The sequence below is a fragment of the Geotrypetes seraphini genome, chromosome 6, assembly GCF_902459505.1.
Source record: "Geotrypetes seraphini chromosome 6, aGeoSer1.1, whole genome shotgun sequence".
In the NCBI taxonomy this organism is placed as follows: Eukaryota; Metazoa; Chordata; class Amphibia; order Gymnophiona; family Dermophiidae; genus Geotrypetes; species Geotrypetes seraphini.
The window spans coordinates 28,565,667-28,592,959 of NC_047089.1; the positions used below are offsets into that span (position 1 = coordinate 28,565,667).

At 45.0% G+C, this 27,293-nt stretch overlaps 1 protein-coding gene across 1 annotated transcript; it reads right to left on the reverse strand.

Moving 5' to 3' along the window:
* Nucleotides 1-188: 188 nt before the first annotated feature.
* CWC15 (CWC15 spliceosome associated protein homolog) lies at nt 189-26,734 on the reverse strand. Its single transcript, XM_033949964.1, has 7 exons — nt 26,364-26,734; nt 22,972-23,104; nt 10,071-10,183; nt 9,753-9,841; nt 8,523-8,633; nt 1,422-1,540; nt 189-557 (listed from the first exon to the last, which is right to left on the reverse strand). The coding sequence occupies exons 2-7, from the start codon at nt 23,097-23,099 to the stop codon at nt 428-430; spliced, it is 690 nt and encodes a 229-aa protein (XP_033805855.1). The 5' UTR covers nt 23,100-23,104; nt 26,364-26,734; the 3' UTR covers nt 189-427.
* Between the last annotated feature and the right edge of the window lie 559 nt (nt 26,735-27,293).

Here is a 27,293-nt window from a genome sequence, read left to right on the forward strand (position 1 = left end):
ACATTCTAATACAACTAGAATCTGCTTTGCTCAAAAACAAGTCACTTAATACTTTTCTATAGTGTGCATTTATCTAGAAGCAGAGGATACGCTCTCCAAAGACAGACAATTACAACATTTACTGTAAACCAGATTTATTTCCTCGGGCAGCATTTACACAGAATTTGGAACACTAATTGGAAAAACACTCACAGAGCACAGAATGATTTAATTAAATCTTTAAGTAGAAATCAAGGCTGGAAATTAAAAAAAAAAGAAACAACCAAAAACCTGTAACATAAAACCATGTCTTCATTTACTTAAAAAATAAAACTCATTAATGAGTCAGGAAAATAGTTTAGCATTAAAGTATTTATTCCATAAAGAAAATTTCTGAGCCATTCTGTCCAGTTCTTTATCATTCACTGCAAAAGCAAATACAACTGTCCTATTTGATATATTTTTCCATGAACTTCTTGTGGAATTCGGATCGTAGAGTATCGTTTACAAACCTTTTATCCTTCTTTAGTTCATCTACCCCCTTGGCACAATTCTTGAACACAACGTCATCATCCCATCTGAAAAAAGAACAGTTTTGAATAATGTGAATATTTCTAGAATTGCTTTGTTTTAGTTTTACAGCTAAGGAATATATATGGAATATATATATATATATATATATATATATATAAAAAAGTACCCCTCAATTATATATATATATATATATATATATATAAAAAAGTACCCCTCAATTCCAGACAAAAATTTAGTCTGATTGATGACATTAAGAATCAAATTATAGTCTTTCGCTTCTGCAGACAATAGACATCACTCTAGGTTCAAATTCTCCCTCATTAACTGGCAAGTATGCTGCTAATCCTTCTTTGACCTGAGGGAAGATTGGCGCAATACTTGGCTGAGTGTATCACCCGAGGTATCCATGTGAAACAGCAGAGACAGAGTGGAACAAGTCTCAGAGCTGCAGAACACTGTAAATACTGTTCAACATAGCCCCTCACTTTCAAGAACACTGCTCTACATTACTGGTGAACGCTTTGATCAAAACGGGGGTTTCTCGTTCAGTCAGATGGGACAGAGGCAGGGAGAGGAATTTTGTTATTGCTGATTGCTTTTTGCTGATGAAATGAAATCAATGGTAGCCGCAGCAGTAAAGAGCTTGCTACTGAATTTTCCAAGAAGTTCCCCCATCCCCCCATATCACAACACTTTGTCCAGTTTTTGCTTTCTGAGTCAGGTTTTGCCATGAAAGACACAGGATGGATCTTACCTCTTCAGACAACTGTCTTAGCCTTAGGATAAAGCACAGGAAGACTGGTGAACAAACTGAAGAGCTAAGACTGAATTAAAAAGTACACAAGAAATTGGGCACGCTCAAGCAGAAGCAAGGACAGCGCTTCTGCCTGCTGACTATAGTACAATACCTTCGCTTCACTTTGAAGACTACTGGAGCCTGGGCTGGGCCGGTTAGGTTCAGCAGGGGGTTACCACTCAGAATATTTTCCATTCGAATCCTCTCTTCTTCAGCCTTTTGCTCTTGTTCCTGCCAATACGGGGAGGAGGGGATTAGAAAGGAACGTAATACAATTGTTTTATCATTTCTGCTTCACTAGGGCTACCAGATGTCCAGGTTTCCCCAGACATGCCCTCCCGACGCAGCTCCGAGCATGAGAAGAGGTTGGGGGTGGGGCTGTGGCGGAATGGGGTGTGACTTGAATGGAACAGGGCGGGGCCATGGGTCTATGTTTTACAATCATAATATCTGGTAACCTTATGTCATTTTTAGAAAGAAAGCGAGAGAGAGAGAAAGATAGAGAGAGAAAGAGAAAGAGAGATATGAATGCAATTTAAATGCACAGGCCTGCAGTACTGTGTAACTCAGTGGTCTCAAATTTGCGGCCCACCAGGTACTATTTTGAGGCCCTTGGTATGTTTATCATAATCACAAAAGTAAAATAAAACAGTTTCTTGATCATATGTCTCTTTAGCTATAAATGACAATATTATTATTAAGACTTAGCCAAAAGGAGTTTTACCTCATGCAAAATTGTCATTTCTTTAATAAGACGTTAACTATTTTTTTCTGAGGCCCTCCAAGTACCTACAAATCCAAAATGTGGCTTTGCAAAGGGTTTGAGTTTGAGACCACCGGTGTAACTGAATGTACAAGAAGTTTATGTCTCCTCATCAGAGGTACTAGAAAAACAACAAATCCCAAAAAGAGGAACGGATGAAAGGTATAACTTAAATATCAAACAGAATCACTCCATTGAAAAGACAAAATAAGACAGGCACAATATTAATCCTTAAAGCGAAAGAAAAAAGCCTCAGATCGCTGGAGAGGTGATCTCACACTCTACCACCCAAACATCACAGGGAAAAAAAGAGCATTACAAATATAAATACTTTCACAATCTCACTAGATGTGCTGCTTAAGGCTGACAATCGTTTCGTGGCTCCAATGATGGTCCCCGGGTGTCACATACCCTGATTTAGCTCACACCTTTTTAGTAGAAGCTCTAGGTGACTTACATTCAAATACAGTAGAACTTCTTTGTCCCCGGAGGGCATCTTGTGGCAATGGAGAGTTGAATGACTTGCCTAAAGGGGCTGGAACGGGATTTGAACCTGGCTTCCTTGTTCTCAGCTTGCAGCTCTAGCCATCATGCACTGCTTTCATTGTATGCCAATAGATCTCACGCATATTCACTGGGGAAATCCTGAAAACCCGACTGGATTGCGGCCCTCGAGGAGGGACTTTTGACACGGCCTCCTATCTCTCGTTTTAAGTGACCTGCATATAGGTATGTTTGGAGAGACAATTTGGGAGGAGTGCAGGCAGAGTCACAAAATAAGTGCATATTTTACCTCTCAACAAGTGTAAATGTGATGGCTATTTTTCAGCCAGGATTTCAGCAGCTTTTTGTAAGGCTATAGAAACCTAGGTTGTCTTCATTGAACAGCTTTCAAATAGGTACATACATGGCCTCCCAACCTAGGTGACCTGTTATAAAATTATTATCTGTGTGTCTCCTTTACTTGGGCTCTAACAGGCAAATTCTAAAAAGGCATCTAACTTAATGTGCAAAATATCCTTAATAGGCTCAATAATTGGGGAAAAATAATTTAATTGGGCGATAGGTGCCTATTTCATGATATTTAGTGGTGCCTAAGTGGGAATTTTTACGGGTGGAACGTGACTTAGGTTCCACTAAGTGTGATATTACAAAAACTTTGGCACCTGAAATGTAGGCCTTTAAAACCCTTGCCTACATTTCAGGCACCTAAGTTTTTACATAGCTGCCGCTAGCTGCGATTCTGTAAACGGTGCCTAAGTGTGATTGACCCGTGGCTGGCAGCAAAGAGAGCCCAAAGAGTTATGGAATGACATCAAAACCGTAATTAGCGATGAAGCTAAAAAAATACTCCAGAAGAGAAAGAACAGAACAAAGACAAGCAAAACTTTCCAGTGATAGAGAAAAAGTATCACAAATGAAACAAGTGTTTCAACGTCAAGTTCGGCAAGTCAAGAATGATATCTCAATATACACGATATTTCTTAGAAAATTGAATTGGAACATGTGAACGGAAAAACCAGATTAGCCTATCAGGATGTTAAGAGATTGCGGCAGAAATTCCAGCCTTGATTGGGGATGCTTAAAGATGCCAATGGAATGATATTGAATGATCCAGAAAGCATTAAAAAGAGATGGACAGAATAAACGGAAAATTTATACAAAAAAAAAAAAAGACAATGAGGATAACATTGGGGGAAATTGAACTGGAAACCGACGCCAAAGAAGAACCAGATATTTTAAAAGAAAAAGTCATAGCAGCAATTAAAGCTTTATCAACAAACAAGTCACCTGGTATCGATGGTATTCCAATTGAATTAATCAGAGGCTCAGAAGATGCTATCATGGCCCTCACTTGACTGAATAGATTTGGAAGGAAAACAGATGGCCATCCGATTGGAGAAGATCACTGTTCATACCTATACTGAAGAAAGGTGACGCCAAGGACTAACAACTACAGAACAATTGCATTAATTCCACATGCCAGCAAAATATTGCTGAAAATAATACAACAAATCATACGATGAGCAAGAATTACCCGAAGTTCAGGCTGGTTTCAGAAAAGTCAAGGAACAAGAGATATTATTGCCAATGTTGGATGGATATTGGAGAAGAAAAAAGAATACCCAAAGCCCCTATACTTTCTTTCGCTTCATTGACTACAGCAAAGCTTTTGACTGTGTGGATCATGATAAAACTATGAAGAACTCTAGCACAAATGGGAATACCCAAACACATAACGCAGCTGATAAAGAGCCTCTACAAAAATCAAGACGCTGCAGTGAGAACTGAATATGGCAACAATGATTGGTTTCCAATAAAATGTGGCATCAGGCAAGGTTGCATCTTGTCACCTTACCTGTTCAACCTTTATGGCGAAGGAATCTTCTGAAAAGCAAATTTGGAGGAAGAGGGCATTAATGGTTAAAATGTAAACAGCCTGCGCTATGCAGATGATACAGTATGTCTTCTTTGCTGCTGGTGATGAGCGTTGTATTTTCTGAGAAAAGCCAAAGCTGGAAGTCATAAAATGGGATTAGAACTGAACATAAACAAGACGAAGATTATGAAGATTTTGAGCTTGAAGGCGATAGAAGTTGTAAAGGAGTCCAATCTCCTGGGCTCTTTCGTAAATAAAGAAGCAACTAGCAGGAAAGAAATACCACGCAGAATAGCATTTGATCACTCTTCATTGAAGGCTCTCAACTAAGTATTCAAAGGCAAGAAAATAACATTCCAAACGAAGATCAGACTTGTCCACACACTCATTTTCTCAGTAGTCAATTATGGATGTGAAAGCTGGACACTATGGAAACTAGACAGAAAGAAGACTGCCTCATTTGAACTTTGGTGCTGGAGAAGGATTTTATGCGTGCCATATACCGCCAGAAGAACAAATGAATTCTGGAAGAGATCAAACTGGCTATGTCACTCGAAGCCCAAATGATGAAATTATGACTTTCTTATTTTGGTCTTACTATCAGAAGAAAAAGATCACTGGAGGACATCATGTTTGGAAAGATCGAAGGAACCAGGTGGATAGGGCGACCTGCAATCAGTTGAAAACAACCATGGGGATGACGCTGGAGGACTAGCACAAAACCAGATTCTTTTTAGATCTGTAATTCATCAAGTCGCTAGGACTCAAACACGAGTCTGTAGCACCTAACAACATAACCTGTAACACATACACTATTCCATGTTAGCTGAGAGTGCCCTCCAGTGGACAAAAAGCCACGAAAAGCACCCAATTGCTTGCAGATTTCTTCTGCATGTTTTTTTGGCTCAGACTTTAACACAAATAAGTACATTTACATCTTTGAATTTTAGGTAATACAGGCGCTGATTCTATAAACAGTGCCTAGAAAAATGGTGCTGGCCACATGTCAATCACACTTAGGCACCATTTAAAGAAATGCGGCTACGTAAAAATTTAGGTGCCTGAACTTGCTAAACACGTACACAAAATGTAGGCCAAGGAGCTTAAGTTTTTGGAGAATCGCACTTAGCTGCACCTAAGTCACGCTCTGTCCATGGAAGCACCCACTTGTGTTAGATGCAGCTAAGCGCCATGCGATAGACGGCGGTGGCAAAGAAAGCAAACAGGATGTTGGGCATGATAAAGAAGGGAATCACAAGTAGATTAGCGGACGTCATAATGCCACTTTATAGAGCAATGGTCAGACCACACTTGGAGTACTGTATCCAACACTGGTCTCCCTACCTAAAGAAGGATATAACCCTGCTGGAGAGGGTGCAGAGGCGAGCCACAAAGCTAGTAAAGGGTATGGAGAATTTGAGCCTCGGGAAACTGGGCTTGTTCACCCTGGGGAAGAGAAGACTGCGAGGGGATATGATAGAGACTTTTAAAATAATAAAAGGATTTAGAGTCAGATAACATCGAGTAATAATAAACTTTCAATGATCATGACTGGAGTGGCCATCCAACATATTACTAATAACTGGAAAGATCATACTTGGTTAAACTTTAATTTTTGGTGGAATTCATTATGCCACATATATAGAATAGAAAGATCAATAGCGACACAAAATGGATTAAATGCCATTTTCCTATTAGTCAGACATCATATAATAATAGGAGGGGGGAGTGATACAAAGATAGGTTTTGTTACATGAATGATGGGTTTTGAGGGAGGGTGGAGAGAGGGTTACATTTATATGCTTAGAATATAATGTAAGATATACAAGTGCCTTGTCTCATTGTATTGATTATGAATATTGTACACTTGATGAAAGATTTTTAAAATGAATAAAGAATTTAAAAAAAAAAGAAGGATTCGACAAAATAGAGTAAGAAACACCGTTATTCACGTTGTCAAATGTGACTCGGACAAGAGGTCATGGACTGAAATTGAGAGGCAACAGGCCCAGGACAAATGTCAGGAAGTTCTGTTTCACACAACGAGTGGTGGACACTTGGAATGCTCTTCCGGAGGAGGTTATAACGGAAACCACCATTCTGGGATTCAAGGGCAAGTTGGATGCACAGCTTCTTGCAAATCACGTTGAGGGATACGGGTAAAACAGGGTCTTCATCAGGGAGCACCTAGCTTGGCCTCCGCGTGTGCGGGTCGCCGGACTAGATGGACCTAAGGTCTGATTCTTATGTTCTTATGTAATTACATTTTTTTTTAACCAACTGTTGAGATTGTTAGGCACCCTTTAAAGAATCAGCCCCTTGGTTCATGAAAGGTAATATATAAATGTAATCTAACAATGCAACAATGACATATTTAACGAGATTAATCTTTCACAGAATTAATTATTTGCTTGTGAAGGGAGCTGTACCCTGTGGACCACCTACTGATGACTGTCACTATAATGGCAGACTTATAGAAAGGGAAGTCACCTCCTTCCCCTCCCCCATCACAAATGGCAGTAAGCTCTGCTGAGATCAAATCCCACCTAAAATTATTTGTAAATGTTTCAGATTTCTGTGGTTAGCCTCTGAGAAGAGACGGTATTCCAGCAGCCACACTGGTTCTAGGAAATGCAGGGATCTTTTACAGCATTTTTTTCCATTGCTATTTCTATATAAAGCTACAATACAAAAGTCACATACTACTATGCATCTTTTCACTGCAATTTTATAAAGGTGAAGCTGCATAAGAAAACAAGTATAAAACTACACAAATTGAAAAGAACACACATAGTGTAACCTAATGACGTTTCCTTCTTTTCTCAGACTTGAACAACTACTCACTCTCTCTCCCCTACCATCTAATTTCTTTCCTCTCCTGCCATATACCCCCCATTTTCCATGATTTCCACTTACTACTCACTCCTCACTCATTCCCCCCTCCCTTACTACTACTACTTATCACTTATATAGCGCTGACAGGCATACACAGCGCTGTATATGTTGACATTTATAGATTGTCCCTGCTCGGAAGAGCTTACATGAAATATAGGGTTGGAGATGCAGAACCCAAGGTGAGAGGAGTTAGGAGTCAAAAGCACTCTGGAAGAAGTGGGCTTTTAACTGGGCTTTGAACACTGCCAGAGATGGAGCCCGCTATAGGGATTCAAGTAGCTTGTTCAAAACATACGGCGCAGAAAGGGGTCTTGTCTGTGTCTCTTATTGTTCTTGGTGTAGGTGTTTCGACATGCACAAACCTATGAGTGCGGACAGACAGATCCTACAAAACTGGCATCCTCACTCCAGCCAAATGTCCCTAATAATGTTCTTCACATTATAAGTACACATTCCAAGAGATAGAGCAGGAGGTTTAATACTTGAATTCTTTTCCCGGTATTATTTCCTTCAATTTCCTGGAGCAAAAGGAATCCCGTCTTCCCCAATATTTCTGAAAACAAATACTCCTTTTTAAAGTTTCCTTACTACAATATAGGTTGTAATATTGTTTAAAAGACCAACCAAAAAGAGCATATAAGTTTTTTGAAGAAGCGACCACATAGGCTTTTTCCTCATGGCAATCTTCTTCAGGACCAAGAGTTAGCATTGTCACCAACTAGAAGGATCTTCCAATAGATTTTCATTGAACTTGACATCTCTTTAATAGTTTGTGCTAGACCTTGTCCATATAGTGGGATAAAGGTGTTGCCATCACTGCAGCCTAGGCTTCTAGCATTATGATCTGTGCCAAACAGGATATAGTTATCCTTTGGTTAACAAGTAGTACCCCAAGTTACTCTAGGACAGAACTCCTCAATCCTTCTGGGGCTGCAACCCCCATTCGAGCAGACGCAGAAAGCATGCGACCCAAGGGCTACTCAGGACTATGAAATTCTATGGAGCTTGCGCCCAGATCATGACCCACGATTTGAGAAGTATCAAAAAACTCAGTAAAGCCACAATATTTACAAGTGGGATATTGGCTTGTTTCTACTTATGTTTCATTTGGAGTACTCTGATTTGAAAAAAAATGGTTTTCTGTGTATTAAACCAGATAAAGAAATCCATCTGACCTTGCGAGCCTGCTCTTCAGCACGCTCTTTCTTGATCTTTTCCAGCTCAGCAAGGAGTGCTGCGGTGTCATCGTCACTGTCCTCCTCGGACTCGTCTTCTTCATCATCTTCCTAATGGCAGCAAGGAAACAAAATATCAACCTGGTTACTTAAATCATACATCAGACACTCCATGTGAACAAGAGATAAAACAGAATGCAATCTTTAAATGTTTACTGAATTGTGAACAAACATGATCTTCAGACAAATCATCTTTAGGACAACGTTTAAACTTTAACAATTCAAGTCTCCCTTCCCTTCACTCCCCCCCCCCACTATTATTCAAGCTTCTGCCTAATTCAGCATTATCATTCTATACACATTGGTTTTCCTTCTTGGCCCTATCACAAGATTAGCTATAAATACCATGGCATTCTATAAGCCACATTAAAATCATGGCAGTAATTGGCAGCTCATTGCAAAATGTCACCTTTCCTGTAAGAGCGCACTCAGATCTCTTCTCTTTTTTTATTTTTTTTTTCCATTTTGGTAGCCATTTCTTTCTGCTCTCAGGAGGCACTCAAAGTATTCCTTCCAGTAGTAGCAGATCGGGGCCAACACACAGGACAACTTCTAAAGGAGTTTGGAGGGGGGGGGGGTGAGACCTGAATAACAGAATATGAAACCTTTAGGATAGGGCAACCAGACACAGCTAGGCCCCTCAAAATATTAACTTTCCCATGGGGGGGGGGGTTGGCACTAAATTATGCCCTCTACTTCCTTCCTTTTTTTAACATATGGGGCCAAAAGGCCACACTGGATGAGAGCTGCACATTTACTCACCAGTCTGCTGAGGAGACCGAGAAATACTGGTGAGCTCTGGGCTGTTTACATTATGATCCCACTTAGTAGTTCTCGATCTCCCATCTGCTGGCAGGAAAGCACATATCCCACTCATTGTGAATGGTCTGGAGAAATAAGGAACTAATGACAACACACAGATGAAAGATTAGCAAGGACTAGAAAGTCCTGTACAATCACCAGTATGTACTGCTGACTTACAGAAATGTCCACTGCTGAAAAAGGGCAAAATCATTTGATCTTTTATTTTCATTCATTTCAGTTTACTGAGATAACAAATGTGAGAGAAGCAAGCAGGGAGGTCACCAAGTTTAAAAAATAGAGTTTGATGCTCAGCTTTGACCACTGAACCTGAATGACAACCGACTTAATTCCTATGGAGAAACATACGTCTGTGAGTGGATCATCTGCGTCAAGGTTGGCTGCTGGGATCTGGTCTAACCGAGGTTTTTTAGACACAGAGGATGATGTTGTGTGCTCTGCAGGGAAACATCATTTAAAAACAATAAATTATGTCTGAATTGGGTATATTAGGTAGCAATAACTATACACACTGCTGAATAATTATGCAAATTCAATCCAACTTCTGCTCATATAACCAGCTCCAAGATTTAATATAATAAGCATCCAAACATATTTTTTTACTTCTAGGGTATTCTGATCTTATTTATTCAGTGTTTGAGGATACTGGGTGATATGTCTCTTTACCTCGAGTTGGTCGGTCTCGGTTTTTTTCCCTTACAACAACTCGCTCTCTCTCTTCCAGTTCTCTCCTGAAATCCCGGCTGCGCACCTCCTCAGGAGCATCCTGTGTGGTCTGTCTAAGCGTGGAGAGAAAAGAAACCCCAGTGTTGGTTAAAAAAATTTTGACATACAAGCGAAGCCAGAATAAGGAATTTTTGCTGAGGTGCAAATTAGATCATCTAATCTAATTTAATTTAGTTACCTTTAACCACAGCAGGTTCAAGACAGAGTATAGAGATAAAAAAATAAGAGGCATTTTTGCTTTTATACTATACCACAATAAAACCTAAAAAAAAGAATATATAGATAATACACATTATAAAGTCAGTATCAAATAACTCCTACCAACAAAAGGATTTGACCCCCCTAGTATCTAAAAAAAAAAAAATCCAAAATACTTTTAAAAGCCAGGTCTTCACAATTCTCACTTCAGTAAACAGCCGAGCCCACAGGCAAGGAGCTTTGTAGAGCACAGTTACTTACCGTAACAGGTGTTATCCAAGGACAGCAGGCATATATTCTCACATGTGGGTGACGTCATCTACGGAGCCCCGATGCGGACAGCTTTTTCAAGCAAACTTGATTGAAGATTTAAAGTTTGCTCTGCTGCTCCACGCATGCGTGCCTTCCTGCTCCACTAGAGGGCGCATCTCCCCCTCGTGGGCTCCAGTTCACTTAACCAGCAAAGAAGCCAACCTCGGGGAGGCGGGCGGGTTGTGAGAATATATGCCAGCTGTCCCTGGATAACACCTGTTACGGTAAGTAACTGTGCTTTATCCCAGGACAAGCAGGTATGATATTCTCACATGTGGGTGACCTCCAAGCTAACTGAAAAGGGATGGAGGGAAGTTGGCAATTTAAGCAAATAGATTATGCAATACCGATTGGCCGAAACGGCCATCGCTCCTGGACAATGTATCCAGGCAGTAGTGGGAGGTGAAAGTATGAACCGAAGACCACGTGGCAGCCTTGCAGATTTCCTTAATGGGTGTGCACCGGAGGAAGGCTACGGAGGCTGCCATCGCTCGGACTTTATGTCCCGTTACTCGACCATGCAGCGCGAGACCAGCCTGAGCGTAGCAAAAAGAAATACAAGCAGCCAACCAGTTGGACAAGGTGCGCTTGGAAACTGGGCGACCCAGCCGATTAGGGTCGAAGGACAAAAACAATTGTGGGACTGTCCGATGAGACTGAGTGCGTTGGAGGTAAAAGGCCAACGCTCTCTTACAGTCAAGCGTGTGTAGCGCCTTCTCTCCGGGGTGAGAGTGGGGCTTGGGGAAAAATACTGGCAAGACGATGGACTGGTTGAGATGAAAATCAGACACCACTTTAGGCAAGAACTTAGGGTTAGTGCGGAGGACCACCTTGTCATGATGGAATACCGTGAAAGGTGGGTCCGCCACTAGCGCCTGTAGCTCGCTAACTCGCCGAGCGAAAGTGAGTGCGAGCAGGAAGATCACCTTCCAAGTGAGGAATTTCAGATGGCATTTGTCTAATGGCTCAAAAGGGGGTTTCATGAGTTGAGCCAGGACCACATTAAGATCCCAAACCACCGGGGGAGGTTTGAGAGGAGGGTGGACATTCAAAAGACCTATCATGAAACGAGAAACTAAGGGATAGAGTGAAAGGGCTTTTCCTTCCAGGGGTTGATGGAAGGCAGCAATTGCACTAAGATGTACCCGAATGGAGTTGGTCTTCAGGCCGGAGTGAGAAAGATGGAGCAAATACTCCAGGACCAAGGGGACCAGGACCGACACCGGGTCCTGGTCGTGCGAGGAGCACCAGGACGAGAATCTGGTCCACTTTTGGGAATAGCAGGTTCTAGTCGAGGCCTTCCTCGAGGCTTCCAGTATTTCCTTGACTGATTGCGACACAGGGGGAGAAGTCAGGGGGAGAGAAACCAAGCATTCAGATGAAGAGACTGAAGATTTGGATGCAACAGTGAACCCTGGCTCTGCGATAGCAGAGAGGGAAACAGAGACAGAGGCAGTGGATCTCTGGTACTGAGTTGAAGTAGAAGGGAAAACCAAGGCTGGCGTGGCCACTGAGGAGCAATCAAGATCATAGTGGCTCGCACTGGTTTGAGATGGACCAGCGTCCGCAGAATCAGAGGAAAAGGCGGAAACACGTATAGAAACCTTCCCTCCCAATCTAGGAGGAAGGCGTCGGCCTCGAGGCGGTCCGGGGAGTACATCCGGGAGCAGAATTGAGGGAGTTTGTGGTTGAGGGGGGAGACGAACAGATCTATCTGAGGAGTCCCCCACTTCTCGAACACCTGTCGTAAGGTTTGAGCGTGCAGCGACCACTCGTGTGGCTGGAGGAGGCGGCTGAGTCTGTCTGCCAGGCAGTTCCGCTCTCCTTGTATGTACACCGCTCGGAGGAAGATGTTGTTGGAGATCGCCCACTTCAAGAGACGCAGGGCTTCCTGACAGAGGGCCCGAGACCTCGTCCCCCCTTGCTTGTTTATATAGTACATTGCTACCTGGTTGTCGGTTCGGACAAGAACCACCCGGTCGTGGAGCAGATGTTGAAAGGCCACAGTGGCGAGATAGATGGCCCGAAGCTCCAGCACGTTGATGTGGCAGCGGCAGTCCTCTGTTGACCACATCCCCTGAGTGCGTAGGCCATCCAGGTGAGCTCCCCAAGCGTACTCCGACGAATCCGTGGTGAGTACCTTGCTGTGTGGAGGGGCGAAAAAAAGTAAACCTTTGGATAGATTTGAAGAGTCGGCCCACCAGAGGAGCGATCGTTGCAAGGAAGGAGTCACTGTCAGGGGACGGTCGATTGGGTCCCGGGTCCTGACGCCATTGGGAGGCCAGGGTCCATTGAGGAATCCTCAGGTGGAGGCGGGCGAAGGGTATGACGTGGACGGTAGAGGCCATGTGGCCCAGAAGAGTCATCATCTGCCGAGCTGATACCGAGGTCAGCAGCGAAATCCTTCGACTCAGACTTACTAACGCCTCTTGACGTGGAGGGGGAAGGAAGGAGCGGAGTCGAACCGTATCTAGCACGGTCCCGATGAACTGTAAGGACTGAGAGGTGCGCAGCTGGGATTTTAGGAAGTTTACCTCGAACCCCAGATCCTGAAGGTAAATAATAGTCTGTCGGGTCGCTGAGATAACCCCCTCCTTGGACGGGGCTTTGATCAGCCAGTCGTCCAGGTAGGGGAATACCTGGAGGCCTTGCGCGTGTAAGGCAGCTGCGACCACCACGAGGCACTTCGTGAAGACTCAGGGTGACGACGCCAGGCCAAAGGGGAGGACTCGGTATTGTAGGCGCAGGTTCCCCACCTGAAAGCGCAGGTACTTGCGGTGAGCGGGGTGCATTGGAACATGTGTGTAGGCTTCCTTCAGATCGAGGGAGCAGAGCCAATCGCCCTCGTCGATAAGAGGGTAGAGAATCGGTAGGGAAAGCATCCGGAACTTTTCCCACACCAGAAATTTGTTGAGTCGCCTCAAGTCTAGAATTGGCCGCAGGTCTCCCGTCTTCTTTGGTACCAGGAAGTAACGGGAGTAGAACCCTTTCCCCCGTTGGTCGGGGGGAACCACCTCCACTGCCCGTAGGCGAAGCAGTTCTCGAGCTTCTGAGAGAAGGAGGGGTAACCGAGTTCGGTTGGGAGGGCACGTCCTTGGAGGATTGTCTGGAGGGTTTTCCCGAAAGTTGAGAGTATCCTGATGAGATCACGCCAAGGACCCATGCGTCCGACGTGACTTGTTCCCAGCGCGGGTAGAAGGCTCTGAGGCGTCCCCCAATGGGAAGGAGGCCTGGGGCTGTGGCAGAGGGGGCCAGCCCCCATCCGCTTATCCCTTCAAAAGGACGGGGATGGTTTGGCGGTCGCAGGCGGCTGGGACTTGGGCGGAGCCCGATGATGAGCTTGCGGGCGTCTGGGTGGAGGCCGTTAGAAGGCAGGGTAGACTTTTGAGGGTAGCGGCAAGGAGGGGCCCTGAATGGCCTGGACGCTGGTGGTTTTGGTTTTTGCCGAACGAGGGAGGCAAACGAGCGTTCGTGCTCCGAAAGGCGTTTCGTAGCTGCCTCGATAGTGTCATCAAAAAGTTCTTTGCCCACGCAGGGGAGGTTAGCCAACTGGTCCTGTAAGTTGGGGTCCATGTCGACGAGGCGTAACCGGGCTAGGCGGCGCATGGCGATAGCGAAGACTGCCACTCTGGAGGAAAAGTTCGAAGCCATCATAGGCCGCGTGAAATAAATGGAGGCGTAGGTTGGAGAAGATCTCCAGGAGCAGGTTAAAGACTCCTTGGCGTGAGGCCGGCAAGTCAGTCGCAAATGCTCCCAACAGTCCAATGAGATGTTTCAAGTAGGACGTGAAGGTGAAAGTGTAGCTTTGTACCCTAGAGGCCATCATAGAGTTCTGGTACAGTCTTCTGCTGAACTTGTCCAGGGTCCGACCCTCTCGACCTGGGGGGACCGCCGCTGAGACCCGGGAGGGGTGAGCCTTTTTCAGGGAAGATTCTACCAACAGCGACTGGTGGGAGAGCTGTGGTTGCTCAAAACCTGGGTATGGTACTGTACGGTACTTGGACTCCATTTTGGAGGGGACAGCTGTTACCATATAGGGGGTCTCCAGATTCCTGAAGAAAGCTGGCTGGAGTACCGGATTGGGCGGTAGGCGAAGGGACTCTCTGGGCGGTGACGGTAAATCTAGTTCCGCCAGGTACTCTTTAGAGTATCTTGAGTCGGACTGGAGGTCTAAGTCCAGAGCGTGGCCCATGTCCTGGACAAAGCGAGTGAAGGAGGGGCGAGACGTTCCCGGGGCCCCGTGTGGGGACGGTGAACGAGACCTCCGTCGGGCGGAGAAGGACGGGGAGGCTTCCCTCGAGTATCGAGGTTCATGCTCTGACCCGCGCTCCGAGACCGGGGAAACACTGTGGCAGTGTTCCGGGGTCGAGGACCTACGTCGTCTCGAGGAGCCCCTCTGAGACGATGCCGGGGTACGGGGTACCGATCGATGTCGAATCGGTGACCTCGACCCGGACTCCCTCGGCGAAAGCCTGGGACCTCGGCTCGGAGCCCCAGTCTGAGGGGGAGTTAGGAGGATGTGAGGGTTGGAGAGTGATAACTCAGTCACCTTCAGCGGTCCTGTACGGGGCGTCGGTGAACTGCCTCGTAGTGTGGGAGAACTCCGGGCCTTCTTAGAGGTACGGCGGTTCGAGGTTTCGATCGTTTTAGCGCGACGCTTTGCCCCGCGGCGGTCCGAGGAGGGAGAGCGTCTCGGGCGCCTCGGGGAGGAATCCGAGGAGGATGGAATGCGGCGAAGCTGGCGCACTTTGCCCTGAGGGTCAGGCTGGTCCGGCGCACGCGAGGTCGAGGTTGGGGCCGGTTGTAGATGGGCAAGTGCAGCGGTCAGCTCCGACGAGATCATCTCCCGGAGCAGGTCCTGGAAAACGGGCACGGACAGCATCGAGGGCATGTCCGATGCCTCGGTGCACTCCACCTGGGGCGACCTCGTATCAGAGTATTCCCGTGTGGTGGAGGCACGGCCCGAAGGCTTGGAAGGCTTCGCCAGGGCTGAAAGCATGGGGCTTCCACCATGCGTCGCCGGTGTCCCCGAGGCTGGCTTCTTCGCTGGTGCGGAACCTGAAGAAGGAAGAGGAGACTTACCCGGGGCCGAGGCTTTTTGCTGTCCCGAGGTCTTCGGGGTCGAGTCTCGAGGTGGTGCCGAGGTATTCGGGGCCAAGGTCAAGGCCGGGGTCGAGGCCGGGGCCGACCTTGAGGCCGAGGTAGAGGGTTGGTCGGCGGTGAAAAGGTCCACCATGCGGGCTTTTCTTCGACGAAGGGCCCGGTTCTGAAAAGTAGCACACTGGGGGCAGGAGTCGGTTGGATGGGCGGCCCTCAGGCAGAGGATGCACCGGCGATGCGGGTCTTTGATGGAAAGAAGCCGCTCGCACCAGGTGCACTTTTTAAAGCCGGTCAAAGACTGGGACATAGAAAAACGAAACTGGCTGAGGCCCAAGTAGCCACGCGGCCGCGGCGACCCGGAAGCCTCCGGGTCGGTCAAAATGAAGCAGGAACAGATAAAAAAATAAATAAAAGCGCGCACAGCGACTAAATCAATAAAACAAGAAAAAATTGCGGTGCTAGAAGGCAGTTGGGGCAGAGCCTAAAAAAACACGTCTTCTAGGCTCAGCGGAAAAATTTGAACTGGAGACCACGAGGGGGAGATGCGCCCTCTAGTGGAACAGGAAGACACGCATGCGTGGAGCAGCAGAGCAAACTTTAAATCTTCAATCAAGTTTGCTTGAAAAAGCTGTCCGCATCAGGGCTCCGTAGATGACGTCACCCACATGTGAGAATATCATGCCTGCTTGTCCTGGGATAACACAAGTTTTTCAAATGTACTCTAAACATAAGAACATAAGAATTTGCCGCTGCTGGGTCAGACCAGTGGTCCATCGTGCCCAGCAGTCTGCTCCCGCGGTGGCCCCCAGGTCAAAGACCAGTGCCCTGAGATAAGCCCTACCTGCTTACGTACTGGTTCAATAGGAACCCGTCCAACTTTGTCTTAAATCCCTGGAGGGTGTTTTCCCTTATAACTGCCTCCGGAAGAGCGTTCCAGTTTTCCACCACTCTCTGGGTGAAAAAGAACTTGTTTGTACGGAATCTATCCCCTTTTAACTTTAGAGAGTGCCCTCTTGCTTTCCCTACCTTGGAGAGGGTGAACAACCTGTCTTTATCCACCAAGTCTATTCCCTTTTAGGAAAAAGAAGACTTAAGGCTAGATTCACTAAGCCCATGGATCCGATCCATGGGTGATCCGATCCATGGGCGGGGGGGCTGATTCACGACGCGTCCTCATACAAATTATTGCAATCAGAGGCACGCCCCAAACCGACTACATGGATCGCTGAAGAACGATCCCGACGCATGTCCAGACCATCTTCTTTGCCTGTACATGGTCTGTGCATGCTCTCCGCGCAAGGATGAGCTGTAAATTTGAGGCATGGGGGAATCACCTTAGCAGAAAGGAAACAGATGAACTTTAACTGCAGTGACTTGTTTGTACTTTCTGGGCCATTACGTTTAATCTCACTAGTAAGAAATGTTCTTTTCCTATCGGCAACATATTCTAATATACAGCTTGGCATATAGCGGACTTTTTGTGTTGATAATTGCTTCTTCTCCTTTTCGTGAGCCCGTGCCACCCCAACTCTCTTGCTCTCTGCTGCCCTTCCCCGCAGTGCAGCTCCGCTTTAAACCCGCGGGTTAAAACCACGGACTCGCACTACAGGGAAGGGCGGCAGAGAGCAGAGAGTCGGGGCAGCAAGAGTAGGAGAGTCGGGGCGCCGATTCCTTTTGGGGCAGAGCAAGAGAGTTGATTGCCGATTCCTTTAGGAGGAAGAGAGCAGAGCGGCAGAGAGCAGGGATTTTGCTGCAGGGCAGGGATTTTAGGGTAGCAGAGAACAGGAAAAGACGTGCACGACTGGTCCACAGCAGTCGCTTCTTTTTTGATCGGCCAGCCCAGTCGGTGTTCCTTAAATTGTTTAGTGAATCACTGCCTTCCTATATTTGCATGCCATTTCCCTCATTTGCATGCATGGATCAGATTGGGTATGGACAGGATCGGCCAAAAGGTTAGTGAATCGGGTCAGGATCACAAAGTGGTTGGGACACAATCGGTGTCCTTAGTGAATCTAGCCCTTAATCCTAGAGGGATGAAGAAATTTTAACCAGAACATTTAACATTAACATTTTAGACCAGTGGTTCTTAAACCTGTCCTGGAGGACAACCCCAGACAGTCGGGTTTTCAAGATATCCCTAATGAATATGTATGAGCAAGATTTGCCTATAAAGTATGTAGTAGGCATGCAAATTTCTCTCATGCATATTCATTAGATATATCTTGAAAACGTGACTAGTTGAGGGCCCCCTAGGACAGGTTTAAGAATCACTGTTTTAGACATATACAACTGGGCCTAATTCATGGACTGGCAACCAATGCAACTGGGCTAAAAATGAGGAAGCTTTTTCTCACCCATGCTCACTTAAACTTGATATAGTGGTGGTAGATTGCAAAACCCATAATCTAGTGAGAAGCATTCCAGAGAGCCCTATAGAAAGAACATTACAATCAGCCTGCTTTTCTGACATCGCTACCTGGATGTCTCACTGTCATCTAAAATTAAATGTGTCTAGGACTGAGCACCTTGTCTTTCCCCTTCCTCTATTCACTATTTCAGTGGATAACGCTCTCATCTTCCCTGTCTCCTTGGCTAGCAACCTTGGAATCATCTCTCCTTCTCTTCGCATGTACAACAGACCACCAAAACTTTACATTACTAAAATCCAGCCTTTCCATTCTGAGCACAATGCCAAGACCTTCATCTACGTCTTTGTCGCCTCTCGCCTGGACTACTGCAACTTGCTTCTTATGGGTCTTATGCTAAGCCATCTCTCTTCCCTTCAATCTGTTCAGAATTCTTCTGCACGCCTCGTATTCTGCAGGGTCATTATGCTCATGTTACCCCTCTCCTCAAGTTGCTTCACTGGTTCAAATTCCTCTTACTGACCTACAAGCGTATTTGTTCTGCAGCTCCTCATATCTCTCCTCTCTTCTCCCCACCCCAGCAACTTTGTTCGTTGGGAGAGTCTCTCTTGTTGGTACCCTTTTTTCCTCTATTGCCAACTCCTGACTCCGTCTTTTCTACCGTGCTGCGCCGTATGCCTGCAACAACCCACCTGACTCAGTGTGTCGAGCTCCGTCTCCGATAGTCTTCAATTCCAGGCTGAAAGCCCACTTTTCTGAAGCTGCGTTTAGGTCCTATCCTGCCAACTTGTAAAACACCCATATCTGTTGTCATTCCCTCTTGCTACCCTCCACCCCCTACCTCTTAAGTCCCTTGTAATTCCCACCCAAGTTTCATAAATTCACCTTTGTCCTCTATATCTGTCATAATTAGATTGTAAGCTCTTTCGATCAGGGACCATCTCTTGCGTGTTTAATATAAAGTGCTGCATGTATCTAGTAGCACTTTAGAAATAATAAAAAGTAGTAGTAATAATAATAATAGTTTATTTTTTATATACTGCCATACCCAGGAATTCTAGGCGGTTCATTATACATACAGTACAAATAGATATTTAAAATTGAAATCATCTAAAATTTCAGCAAAGTTAAAAGCTTACAGTGGGAAGATAAAAACAATTTAAAATGAGATAAAAATTATAAGTAAGTAATAAGATACATTAGGTTGCCAGTCTATTGAATAATTGAGTTTTTATCTGTTTTCTAAAATCAAGATAAGAGAAAGCTTCTAACGCAATTTTGGCAAGCCACGTATTCAGTGTGGCTGCCTGAAAAGAAAAGGTTCTGTCGAGGAACCTTTCGTAATGACAGGATTTTAATGAGAGATATGCATACAAGTGTCCTCTTCGAGAGCTCTTGTTAATGTAACTAGCTGGGGCAGATAACTCTATGAAAGGTGAGCGCTAATTGGTCAAACTAGACAAGGCTTAAAATAAACTTTCTTAATCAAAAGTAGCCACATCTCTTTCCAAGAGGCAGAACCAAAAATTAGCTTCAAATTATTTAACAAAGAATATTATCTTATCTTTTTTTTTTAATCTTTATTCATTTTCAAATCCAACAACAAGTGCACAAAAATATATCATCCAAGTAATTCCAATATAGCACTATAATATCTAACACATAAGATCTAATAGTGTAAAAAACAAAAAAACCCTACCCACTCACCCACCCAAAGAATATTATCAGTACTAGCAGCAAACTTAGGACATTCGGTTATCATCTCATCTAAACTACCCACCACCAACAATTTAGATTTTTCAAGATTTATCTTAAACTATTTTTATAATCTTAAGAAGGATTTCACAAACATATTGTGGTTGCGTCTGCTAGCACGAAAGGACTGGGGCCGCAGCTCTCAAGACTGGAGGGCCAACATGTCTCTCTCCTTTCCCACTACTCGACTGACATTATCTAAGAGCTCCATTTACTAAGGTGCGCTAGCGTTTTTAGCGCACGCAGGAAATTACCGCGCACTAGGTGCAAAAACTAACACCAGCTCAATACTGGCGTTGAGGTTTATTCCGCGTGTTAAAGCCTAACACAGCTTAGTAAAAAGAACCCTGAGGGCTCCTTTTACTAAGCCGCGCTAGCGGTTTAGCATGTGTAATAGCGCGTGCTAAACCGCGGGACGCACTAGCCGCTACCGCCTCCTCTTGAGCAGGTGGTAGTTTTTGGCCAGCGCAGGGGTTAACACGTGATGAAAAGTCGCGCGCGTTAGCCCCACTAGCGCGGCTTAGTAAAAGAGGCCCTACATGTACAGTCTTGTCACACAACATGCATCATGCTGCTGCTGCTGCTATGAGAAGAAAGACTCCGAATGAGGTAAGATTTCACTGGTTCCAATGTAAAAATCACCAAAATTAAGTTTGCATCCATTGAGGAAGATTAGAAACAAGCAAACCATACTTGATTAACATTTTCATCAGGAGACTCCACTATTATCATTGGTTTCTCTCATCTTTGGGGAAATAAAGAAGAGCAGAAAATCTTCTGAATCAAAAACATAAATTTAGAGAAAAACTGCCGTTCCAAAAAAAAAAAAAAAAAATCCCATATGCAAAATTATTAAAATGTCAAACTCTTGTCAGAGTTGAAGTCAAAAATACCTGAAGTTCTAAAAATATAAACTGTGCACAGTAAATTCCAAAAGCAGAACAGATAAACCCTTCTCAGCTGCTTCCCTTTTTTTTTTTTTCTTAGTGGTGATAAATGTGTCATTTGTACTCTTGGGAGAATGCTTTACATATGCGTAGCGCAGAATTCTGCACATGCGCTGGCATTCATAGCTCTCTAATCCTTCTCTTAGCAGAGATTGTGCAGCAAGAGACAAGGAGAAAGTGCACACTGGACTGCATCTTGCTTCTCCTCTACTTGCCTACGTCCGATTGTTCATTGAACCACATAACTGTATACAAGCTGGTACGGTTCAAATGAAGACTCAGGTCTAGGCCAGCAGAGGAGGAGCAAGAGGATGTGGCCCAATTCCCAAATATGCACCTCTTCTTGCCATGCAATTGGGGCAGGGGCATGAGAAAACCAAGCTCAAGTACGGTAAATAGCATACAGGGATGATGGTCATTGAAGAAGGATGGGGAGGTGCCACAGGGAGAGGGGAAGAGTAAGACTGAATGACCATGCTCAGCCTTTCTTTGCTGTCCCTCCCATCCCTGTGGCATGAACTCTCAATCTTGCTCTCCCCTTCATCTAAGGCATCCCCTTTGTGTGCAAGACTGTATGGAAGCCATGGGGATGTCAGAGCAAGGCTGAGCATGTGTATCATAGGGGAAGGGAGAGGGCAGGGCAAGGTTGAGTATGCTATTGTTTTGTGGAGTATGCCATAGGGAAGTGGAGGAGGGGAGGAAAAAACAATGAAATCTGGAGAGAGGAGGGAAAAGAATAAACGATGAGGGATGTGCCTGGGAAAGAGAGGTAGGGGTAAGTGTGCAGAGAAAGAACCCGAATTAGACAGAATTTGGATGCTTGCTGGGAGTTAAAGGGATACAGAACTGCAGATGGAGGTCAGAAGAAAATGGGGAAGTTGGAGACTGAGATGGAAAAAAGAAGGAGCGTATTTCAAGCCTGGGGAAGGATTCATGGGGAAATTCTGTACAAAAACAACAAAACCCCACTAAAAATAAAACTATGAAGCATTATAAAGAATTTTTGAAAAAATTATTATGCCACAGTAGCGATTCCGCCATGGCAAATGCATCGAAGCCCATTTAATTCCTATGGACTAAGGTACGTTTGCCATAGCAGAATCGCTACTGTGGCTTTGTGAAAGGGGCCCATTGTGTACAGAATTATATAATTTTATATAAAATTTCCTCAAGAGTACACCAAAAATAGTAAGGAACCAATTCATATACCAATGAATAATCCAAAATTATATGAACAAAAAGACTTGTGAATTCCTTGCAAATCACAATATTACCACTCTACCAAAATAATATCAGTACAATTGAATATGCCTCTATGGTGCGATATCTCAAATACTGTGTACAATTTTGGTCACTGTATCTCTAAAAAGATATAGCAGAATTATAAAAAGGTACAGAGAAGGGCAACAAAAATTATAAAGGGGAAGGGACTTCCCTTTGAGGCACAGCTCTTTGAAGCTAAAGGATATGGCTGAGGGGAGATATGATAGAGATCCATGAAATACTGAGTGGAGTGAAATGTGGAAACGTAAATCATTTGTGTACTCTTTTGAGAACGAAACTAAGTAGTAAATTTAAAACAAAATTATTTATTCACTCAAGGTGTAATTAAACTCTGGAATTCACTGCCAGAGAATGTGGTAAAAGCATTTAGCATAACAGGATTTAAAAAGGATTTGGACAAGCTCCTAAAAGAAAACTCCATAAGCCATTATTAAAATGGGAAAATCCACTGGGGTAAGTAGCATAAAATCTGTTTTACACTTTTAGGATCTTGTCAGGAACTTAAGACATAGATTGGCCACTAATCAGTAACAGGATACTGGGCTCGATGGACATTTGGTCTGTCCCTGTATGGTGATGCTTATGTTCTTAAGCTGGAATATTTTTTTTTAAGGTATTAGAAGTTCGTAACTCCTGTTCATGTATCTATCCTTTACAATGTGATCAAGTCAGAACTAAGAAAAAGTTAGCAGAAATACATTACCAGAGCTTTACATTTTCTGCAATTTTATTTAAGAAATTTGGCATATCACCATTCAAGAACACATCATGGTGGTGAACAAAGCAGAATTCCTTATTCTTGCAGAATGACAGATCTTGTGCTGTGAACAGTGTGTGAGCTTTGCCCTGTATGGGGAGACTGCTTGTGAAACTCTTTACCTGTATTTGATTTTGGTGTGGGATGGGAGGTCTCTGCTGGAATACTGTTTTGAAAGCTGACTCAAATCACCTTCTTTCCCTCTTCCTCCTCTTGCAGGTTCAAACGTTGGCCTGGCCGCTGTAGTCATTGTAACTAGGACACACAATACAAGTATCAAGCAGTTATTTCTTGGAAGAATGAAAAGGAGCAATTACTGAAAAAGTTTAGATCACTCTCCAAAGTCTACTAGTGCATACTGCGGAACTACCCAGCCTTGGCCATACAATGAAGATCATTGTCACAGAGGGTAGGTTTAGAATAGGGATCTTAGGCTAACAAGGTACATAGGTGCATATGTTGTGCCTGTATTATGCTTAAACAATTTTTATTAATGACAACAGAGCAGCAGAAACAAGAACAACAGACATTGCCAACAGGGTACAATCAAATCCAAGCAGAAAATGAACATTCATTCCATCAAATTCTCAAAATAACATAAGAAACCCTGAACATAATGATGAAACTGCAACAGTTATAGTTCCAACCCTAACCCCCTCTCCCTCCCCCCAACTCTAGAAGTAGTTCCGAGGTTATGAGTGGAAAGAAAACAGACCACTGTAATGACAGGGGTTGTCAAAGCTGATTCAAAGTCTGGCTGCGCATTTGAGGTGATAAAGAATTAAGATAGGGGTCCCAAATAGTGGAAAAGTGTAGGGTTGGGGATGCAGAACCCAAGGTGAAAGGAGTTAGGCTTTGAATGCACTCTCAAAGAGGTAGGCTTTTAACTGGGCCTTGAACACTGTCAGAGACAGAGCCTGCCATAGGGATTCGGGCAGCTTGTTCCAAGCATACGGCACAGCAAGGCAGAAGGGACGGAGTCTGGAGTTGGCAATTGAAGGGCACAGATAGGAGGAACTTACCAGATGAGCGGAGCTCATGGGGGGGGGAGGGAAAATCATAGGGGGATATAAGTGAAGAGAGATAGTGAGGGGCAGCTGAGTGAGTGCATCTGTAGGTCAGTAAGAGGAGTATGAATTGGTCTGAACCAACCATCAAGAGCAGTAATTTTTCAACCTTTTTGTACCTATGGACCGGCAGAAATGGAGGAATTGGTTTGCAGACCGGCGGTTGAGGAGTGCTAGTGTAGACTCGGGTGCCGCTACTGGACTGCCAAGGGAGACCGGGGGGGGGGGGAGGGGAAGAGTGACTTTTGCTATTAGGAGGCTTCTCCTCAGCCTACCTGGGGGCTCGGGAGATCGCGTCTCAGCTCTGTCTTGCTGCTCCGGTTCCTTGCCACGTGTTGCAGCAGCGGGACCTTCATTCCTTTTGGCCGGGTCTGGGAGGACCAAGAGGAGAGTGCAGGCTGGGGAGGAGGTGGCTTGCTGTGCATGCACAGCAGATACCTTCGGGCAGCACAGTCGGCAGACTCACCGCATGAAACCCGCTTTGCCCGCCTCCAGCTCTCCAGTGGCCTTTGACCCAGAGTTGCCCATCGGCTACTGCACCAGGTTCATGCGTGCTTCCCGTTAGCAGCCCCGGCGCTGCCTGGAGGACGGCTGCACTGGTGTTTTTGCCTGGGTGGTCCACGAGGCATTTGCAGTGAGCCACCTTTTTAACTCGATGCTTGCGGGGGACATTGGTCCTTTGCAGACCGGCGTGAGATTTTTGCGGGCTGGCGGTTGAAGAACATGAAGATGGTGTAATAAGTTATGCATTTTCATAAGTAGACAAAGCGTTTTACAAGATGCTTAACCATGCAATATAATCTCTTTATTACAATACAAATCATTCCACTTACTACTGGACAAGCACACAAAGATATCTTTTTGACCAACCTTTCTCACACCTTTACTTATCCACCAGCAGTTGACGGTAGCCTTCTTGTGATCCACCTAATAAATTAACTTGTAGGAACAAACTGACGTATCCCAGCTACTGTGCTGTGAACAACCACTCTATATATTGTTTACTTAATGGCAGAGTACTGGGCCCCAGTTCACTCACAAATCTGCTAGATGCACATCCTAACCAGATGTAACATGCCTATATATGTTACATCTTATGAACTCCAGAAAGAAGTTCTCTTTGGCACAACGCAAGTACTACAGGAGAGCATTAGCAGTAAATTTGAGAGACTTAGATCATACTCCACATGCCCTGGAGTAGAAGCGAGGTTCATGCCTGTCTATATATGTGCAAAACCAATCCACTTTGAGAAATTGCACCTGGAGTGAGAAAACAACAGGCACATATAACTCACTCCTGAACACATCTGTCCACCAAATATCTGAAAGCACATTAAGACGTTCCTTGCCAGTGACAATTTACTCAACCAAGACCTCAAGAAGTGCTTCAGTAACAACTCAAGTCCCAGATCCCATTCTAGGAATCCTCCTAGGATCTTATCCAGATCCAAAACAACACTGGCAAAAGCAAAGAACAATATAAACCTCCAAAATGCCTCATTCAAAACGTACAAGGCAAGCAAAAGAGAATCCATCACCAATGGGTTCCACAGTGGAAAGGAGACAACCAAGAAGAAAGAAAACTGTGGAAACAATGATCTTGATGATGAAAAGTTTATGGTTAGAAATTTTCACAGGTAAAAGTGGGGCATATCCTTGACAAATCCTTGTAGTACACAGTATCAGTTCTATGGTATGGACCCGACACAGTCCATGTTTCGGTATTAAAACCTTCTTCTGGGGTCCCATGTAATTTGACCACATAACAATAAATTGCTTGGAAACATCCAAAATACTGTGTGAGGAAGATTGGGGCGCATCCAACGCGGTCTATGTCCAGCGCTGGTAGGCAATCCAGATATGCCACTGCTTACTGGACTTGAGGTGATAAAGATTTTAGCTACTTGAGCTACAAAGATCCAGTGACAAACTGACACATCAAGCTTTGGTTTATGAAAATCTACTGAATCCAGAATGGTGTCGCTGAGGATCTGGGGTGTTACACTCATTGGATACGAGGGGACAAGAAGATGCATTTAAATCAGTCCATCTCTCTGTAATCAAATCTATATAGGCATCCTCACATAGAGGAATTTAGATTAAAAAGTGTGTGCAATACTGGACTAGCACAAAACCGATTTCTTTTTAGATCTGTAATTCATCAAGTCGCTAGGACTCAATGGCACCTAACGTACAAAATTCTACATTTTATCCACCAAGTAAATCGTCCTCTACACACTACTTTTGTATCAAAATGTAAACTCCTAATGGTCATTATTGAACTTTTTTTTATTTTCAGATTTCAGGAACCAAAACTTGAAACCTGCCTCACACTAATGTAACCCGAAGATTTTTTTAAAAACCGTTTAAATTTGAAGGGGTTGAGTGGAGAAAGGCAAGGGTGGTGCCAAGGAAGGGGGTGGCGAAGTGGACTTTAGGAAGCTCACCTGGGAAATCGCGGGAGTCTGGGGGTTGTGGAGGGCCACCCCGAGACCCGAGTGCCTCGGACCGGCACGAAGTCTACCAGCGGCTCTCTAGGATGTGGAGAGAGGGTCCGGGTTGGCAGGTAAAGGGGCGCGCACATAAGCGCGCCGGGTCTAAGCCTGGCTGCGGCTGGAAGAGGAAAGTTCAGGCTGCTGCTCCTTCACGAATTACTTCCGCGCATGAGCCAAGACCCGGAAGTTCGGGAACCTATGCGGGGGTAAGTGGGAGGCCGTGGTTGGCGCGGCTCCGGGACCGGGGGTGGGGGGGACTATCCCCTTTCCCCGGAGAGGGGAAGAAGGCGCGAGGAGGTGTCTGAGATTTGGGAGGGGGGAGTGCCTGGAAAGCCCTAACTTTGAAGGTTTTGAAGAGGATCCGGGGACCCGGAAGTATTTGGGCGACGCGCATGCGCGAAGGTTGCGCGAGCGGACTGCGAGCACGATCGTGGGAGCGGTAGAAACCGTTGTTTCGTGACTGTGCTTTGTAAACACACGGCTCGGAGGAAAGACATTTTTAAAACAGTTTAGCGAGATCTGAATGGGGGAAATATTAGGCAAAGTATGAATGTGAACCCTTTAGCGGGTTTCTGGGTTTTCACGAGAGGGATGTTGTGCCCGCTGGGCTGCTGTTGGAGTCACGAGCCTGCGAAAAGCGGCGGATCATCTGCGTTCTAAACTGCTGGTTTAGGCAGTTGGGATGGGTCGTTGATAGAGAGGACAGGCTTGTGCCCAAGAGCTCAAATCTGATCAAGTTCAATTCATATTTGGAGCGAAGTCACTAACGCTGGCTTTTACTAAACCGCGGTAGAGCTTCTTACCGTGGGCTGGCGAGGTAAATGCTGGTAGGAATTCAATGAGCGTTGGAGCATTTACCTTGCCTGCCCGAGGTACAGGGGC

Excerpts from the sequence above, each read along its gene's own strand:
- CWC15 (XM_033949964.1), bottom strand. The coding sequence starts at position 23,099 with ATGACTACAGCGGCCAGGCCAACGTTTGAACCTGCAAGAGGAGGAAGA. Across the intron at positions 8,634-9,752 it reads CAGATGATCCACTCACAGAC|GAAGATGATGAAGAAGACGA; the intron begins GTATGTTTCTCC and ends TGCTGCCATTAG. Across the intron at positions 558-1,421 it reads GTCTTCAAAGTGAAGCGAAG|ATGGGATGATGACGTTGTGT; the intron begins GTATTGTACTAT and ends TTCTTTTTTCAG.